Raw genomic sequence first — 6,000 nt, forward strand, 5'->3', positions numbered from 1 at the left:
AGTCTGTGGAAATGACACAAATCCCTTCAAGTTAACCTGCCTGATATCTTAAAGGCAGCACTCAAATAGGAGGAAGGGAGGCAGAAGATGAGAACAGACTAAATTAAACAATATTATCTAGAGAAACAACTCACATTTTGTCTCCTGGGCCTCCTGACCTAAGGAAGATGTCTAGTCAGCATAATGCCTCATGGGAATATACACTTAGGTTTTCCTGGTATGTAAATATAAACAGGAGCTAAATAAGCAGGAACAGTCAATGTCAGTGTCATGTGTTAATTCAGGGACTTGCTCTGGGAATTTAGTGAAGAATGGCACCTCACCATATGGCAAGAATAGACATCTAAAGCATCACCAGCTTTATGAAACTATCTAGCGACATGGGTGAAGCACAGGAGTATAACAGTTGCCTAGAAACATTCCTTGCTCATAAATTTGATTCAATGAATTAACTCCAAGCTTCTAGTGAGATACATTCTTCAGCTATTAAGTAAGAAACTTCATCACAGACTTGCAACAGAATTTTGAGGCTTTTGGAGCGGCAAATGACCTTGGTCATTGGGTTGTGCCTTCAGCTACCACAAGAGGTAACAAGCACACAGCTGTTTCCAAAACAGTTTAGGATTTCTATCCTCTACTGCTGTCACTGGAAAGCTCTTCCAATATCCCATTACTCTGATGGCTAGAAGCTTTTTTTCTAGTTTCCAGCCTGAAAACTTGTTCTAGATCAGCTGCTCTTATTCATACCTCCAAACACTTACAGCTGCTCTTTAACAACACAGAGGAACTGTGGGCTTGAAGCTGAAGTTGTATTAAGGTATAAACGAATGCTTTCATTTTATACAGGTCCAAAATATACTCTGTCCTGCTAAACATTAAAGACTCCATACACAGCGAGATACACCCAGTGGGAGGAAGGCAGGAAGCTCAGTACAACTGCCTGCTGCCTTCATCCAATCACATCTGAGATGACACTTCTTCCTTTTATGCAATAAACAGCACCAGATACCTTCCATCCCGGGAGGATGGGCCAGGCCCTGTCCCACTAGATGGCACTCACTTACGCCACGGTTCTTTCGTTAAACATTTAATTGGAGCCAGCTAAAAATCTTAGCTGAATCACACAAAATTGTATCACAGCTTTCCCAATATATTCCCTTTAAGACAGTGACCTACCAATGCCAGTGCGGAGCATGACGGACGGAGGCTTGGGGGGGTAGGGAGGGAATTTGAAGCACCAACCTGGGAGGGAATGTAGTAGCTGAAATTAATATTGCAACCAAAATTTGCTGCAACATAGTAGAGTCATGCTAATTTATATCAATGGTTGGCTGATCTATTGCAAATTAGCAAGAATGCAAGTAAATAAATATATTGCTTGCAGTAAGTGTAACACACTTTAACAGTTTACTGGCTAGTACAATGTAAAACCATGTAACGACAGGTAAAAATAAAACTCAGTAACAGAACAGCTTTGCTCAAAGTGAGGCCTCCACCAAATGAGGCTTTTTTCCCTTGATTGCTTTAAAAACGAGTTTTCAATTCTCACCCCTACAGAAAAGGGCATGTACTTTCTGCTCCAAACATATTGGAAACATAATTAAGATTTGCTTTCCTGTATCCCTCAAAGGTTATTCCTTTAGAAGGAAGAGTTCCTAACATTCTTTGTGAAAGCTAAGTACATTGGCACTGCTTTAAAGCTATACCAGTGTCTATGCTTTTAGCTGTTCTAGTAAGATGTTTGGGTTTATCTGCACTGGTACAGCTAAAGATTCTGAAGTGACAAAATGGGGGAAAAGAGGCAAGAAACAGGTGATAAAAGTACATGAAAAGTTGTAACATTGTATGAAACAAGATCACAGTACAGTAAATGCCAGCAACTTTCATGCAATAAAAAGAACTTAATATGTTAAAAGTCTTAAGAGTAGGGGAAAAGATAAAAAATCCCCACACTCTTAGTTCAGCAACTGAAATTGTTACCTCTTAACTTCTAGTGTTAATCTTTCTTACAGCTGAGCATTTGGCTTCCTTTTGCTCTCTTCCCAGACTCAACTCTGAGAGGCAGAGCAGAAAGAAAAGCGAAAATTCAAACAAAACTCTTTTCAAGTTTTGAATCACTTTGTGTTTTTCTGAGAAATGCCGCATCTACAAGGTTTTATCTCAAAATAATTTTAAGTGGCTTTAGAAAATAATCTTACAATGTGTTACTTTACCTTCATGTTCAAAATTCAGTATCTCCCTCGAAAATTAACTCATTATCCCTGACCTAGTTTAAAATGAGTTCTGTCACCATTTAATTGCTCAGAAAGTCTGACATTAACACTACCAGCACCTTGAGAACTCACAGCTTAATGCCAGGACACCAAGCAATGACACAAGGTTTTTACTCAGGTGCCTTGCTTTAGATAGTGCCTGACCAAGTGGAAGCTGTACATGAGGATAAAGATGGGATTTTATTGGCAGGTTGTGGATCAGACACAGGAGAGCTGCCATGCAAACACTTTTTTGTGTGTTCCATCTGATGGGGTAGAAAATTTTAGCTCCTGTACCCCGAAGAACAGGACTCAATGTTTAGTCTGGTTATGTGTTGTATCCAACACACAACACTTGAAACTGTATCCCATCAGCAGCCAAATTCAGCTCTCAAAGGTATTCTTGGAGAAAGGAAGGGCCAGATGAGATTCCCAGTTCTACAAAGCTGTCATGGAGTTTTTTGGGCATACAAGATGCCTTAAGATGGAACAATTCCTAGTAACTTAATTAGAGCCCAAAATCTTCTGTACAGCAAAACATCTGCTCAGAGATCCCATTTTCATTCCTCTCTAACATACTTCACATGTTAGAGTTCAAAACACAACAAGTGACACAGAATTTGTTTGCAGAGAAAAATTATCCATGTAGAAATCAAAAAACCCAATCAAAGCACAAGGCAGGATGGCTAAGCAGTCATACCTGTCAACACAGGTACTCACACTCACCTTGGCAACCCCAACTCCGGTGAACCTGGCCTCCAGGAGCTCCTGCCTGCGTGGGTCCAGGCTATGCAATTCTTCCATCATTTCTGCTGCTATGGAAGAATAACACTCAGATTATGAAATGCAAGGGAAGGAGAGAGACATTCAGTATTCCGTGCTACTGACGAAACTTAAAAGTGCCTATTCTGCAGCACAACCGTGTAGAGAGCATTTTCTTGCAAGAGAAATGCAAGATTACCATGTAGTAAGAACACGACTTTGCCACCATATTATAGTATTTAAACCATAACCCTGCTGGAGTTTCCTCTCCTCTGTTGTACCAGCCATTTCAATATCTCTAAATCCAAGAAACAAATTATGACACATTTTCCCACTGGATGCTTTATTAAAATGAAAACATGGGACCAGAGTGTTATGACTAAAAGCTTCAGAGCTTTTCATCCGTGCTGCATGACTAGAAGAAAAAAAAGCAACATTCTTTACCCCATAATTCATTTTTGGCCAATCCTGGAAATACTCAAGCTCCATGAACTCCAGATTACACTGGTAACAGCTTTGCTTCTTCCAAGCACAGAATGGGATTATAAGAAGAAAATAACGCACAATTAAACATTTTAATTTACAAGGTAAAGCATCAGATACTTCTAAAATAACAGCAGCTTTTACACCCGGGATGTACCTGGGGTACCTCTTGGCAACCCAACACTATGGACGGCCTTATTTGAAGGGTTAAAAATCTACCCTGCATAACCGTGTAAATAGGTTAAAAATCAGGAAATACATAATTCAAATCCTGAACTGAGAAAAAAATGGGACAAAATTCACCGTTCATTATAACTGTGAATCACATCTTCCCAACTGCACCAATCAAGTTCATTTCCAGAAATGTCTGTTCCAGTTTCATTTTCTGGACTAAGGCAGCAAAAAATAAAAAGGCCAGAAACAGAAGATAAAGATTTGCTGTGTAAAGAGCATATGCGATGAGGAAAGTTCTTGAAGGGCAGCAAGTGCCCTCTAGAACAGGCAGTGCACAATTGTTCCTTTTATGAACTGTCCATTTTGTCCCTGCTGCTTCCTCCAAACGCTGCGGCTCCAAATCACAGGGGCAAAGTGAATCCATCCGGGGGCATTCTCAACTGCTCTCCCAAATCAGTCCCAAGCTTCAAAAACGAATGGGATCCTAAACGTGGTTATTAAACAACCATATTTCTGCCACGGGCTCTAAAAGCCCAACGAAGCTCTCAGCCCAGTTTTCAAAACAGGAAATCTGAGTAGCGAGGAAAATGACAGACAAGCCGCAAACGCCAAGACGTTCAAGCGCTCCCAGGGCTCTCGTCCATCATGGGGCGACCATCCGCAGGGAATCGCATCCCCACACCGGGATGCTGCTCTGGGGAAGGGGCTGACACAAGTTCCCCCAGCCGGGGACTGCTCCGGTACCCGTTGCACCCCTCCAGGCAGGGCTGGCATTCCCTCCTGTCCTCCTGGGAGGGGATTTCCAACACCCCTCTCCTACCCACTCGGGACGCAGACGCACCAGCCGCCAAGCAAGCAGCCTTGCCCCGCTGCCAGCTGCTGCACCGCCTCGGCCTCTTCCTCCTCCCCTCCAGCACCGCCTCAACCCTCATCCCGAGGCTTCGCAGGCCATGCCCCTCGGCCGCCCCCAGCTCTCACCCCCGTCCGCCAGGCCGGGCCGGGCCGCGGGGCCTGCGCTGCTCCGTGCCCGGTGAGGGGCCCAGGCCGCGCTGCCGCCACCCTGGGTCTCAGGCCGCGGCCCTCTCACCGTGACCCGGGCCGGCCCGCGGTACCAGCCCCCGCCACCGCCTTCCCCGCGGCCGCCCCCACCCACTCTCGGGCCGGGCGGGGACGAGGCGAGAGGCGTCCCCACGCTGCCCCCGCCGCCCCTGGGGGTCTCACCTGGCGCTGCCGCTCCTGCCGCCGCCGCCCGGCAAAGCGCTCCCCGGGCACCGCGCGGATCCCGCCGCCGCCGGGGGCAGGAGCAGCAGCAGGAGGAGGAGGGAGGGAGGGAACCTGCTGCGGCGGCGGCGGCGGCGGCACGGGCGGGAAGAGGAGGCCGGGGGCGGCTCCGCGGCTTCCACCGCGGGCACTGAGGCTGAGAAGGGCGGAGGGGAAGGGTGGCGAGGGGTGGAGAGGGAACGCTCCGGGCTGGGGGTAGGCCGCGGATCCCCGGCCTCGCGTGAGGGGCCTGGCCGGGCCGGAGCGCGCGCGGGCCGGCGGCGGCAGGACAAAGGCCTCGCGGGAAGACCCGGCGCCCAGGTAGGGCGGACGGGCGGGGCGGGGGTGCACGGGGCCGGCGGGCGCGGTGGGGCCGGGGCAGGTGCGGCCCCTCGTCCCTCCCGCCCCGCGGCGCTGGGCCCGGCCCGGCCGATGGGGGCACACGCGCTGGGGAAACCGCGTCGCGTCTCGCGAGACTTGCGCGGCGGGAGGGGGGAGGGGGTCAGGGGGCGTGGCTTGAATGGGGTGGGGCCTGAGGGGGCGGAGGGAGGGGCGGGGGCGGCAGGTGGGGGGGTCAGTGGGGCCTGGGGGTCAGGGCAGGTCGGACAGGGCAGGGGGAATGGGGAGGTCACACAGGGTAGGGGGGCAGCGGGGGATCAGAGTTCTATGGGATCCGGGGTGAGGCTTGGCCCTCATTTGGACCTGCGGCTCAGGGCAGGTCTGAGGGGGTAGGGGGCATGGCAGGTGTCACACAGGTCTGGGGGAGCAGCAAGGGCTTAGGATGGACCGTGGGGTTATGGGACTCGGGGGGACTGAAGGGGCAGCAGGCTCAAGGGCAGTTCAGATCTAGCTTTGGGATGGGGACAGGCCTGGGGGGCACTGGGGAGTAATACACGGGTGGGCAGGAAGCAGAGGTTCAGAGACCCATGGAGTCGGGGGGACTGGGGTGGTAGGCATAAGGTGGGGTCAGAAGGGCCTGGGGGGCACAGGACGTATGGAGGGTGGGTAGACAGGACTGAGGGGCAACAGAATGTCAAGGTGGACTATGGGGTCATGGAGGGATGAGGGG

The 6,000-nt window shown here is 49.8% G+C and overlaps 1 protein-coding gene across 5 annotated transcripts in view; it reads right to left on the reverse strand.

Moving 5' to 3' along the window:
• Nucleotides 1–5,346, reverse strand: part of TLK2 (tousled like kinase 2) — a 41,010-nt gene extending 35,664 nt beyond the window's left edge. For 2 of the 5 annotated variants that reach the window (XM_030966338.1, XM_030966337.1), the window contains exons 1-3: nucleotides 4,893–5,346; nucleotides 2,979–3,067; nucleotides 1,177–1,242 (exon numbers count right to left, since the gene is read on the reverse strand). In XM_030966338.1, the coding sequence (XP_030822198.1) occupies nucleotides 1,177–1,242; nucleotides 2,979–3,059 (147 nt within the window). In that variant the 5' untranslated portion in view covers nucleotides 3,060–3,067; nucleotides 4,893–5,346. Of the gene's footprint in view, nucleotides 1–1,176; nucleotides 1,243–2,978; nucleotides 3,068–3,458; nucleotides 3,537–4,892 lie in introns of all 5 variants that reach the window. The other 3 variants (XM_030966335.1, XM_030966334.1, XM_030966336.1) reach the window with 3 other exon arrangements.
• Nucleotides 5,347–6,000: the final 654 nt, after the last annotated feature.

Source organism: Camarhynchus parvulus, chromosome 27 (genome assembly GCF_901933205.1).
Source record: "Camarhynchus parvulus chromosome 27, STF_HiC, whole genome shotgun sequence".
NCBI lineage: Eukaryota > Metazoa > Chordata > Aves > Passeriformes > Thraupidae > Camarhynchus > Camarhynchus parvulus.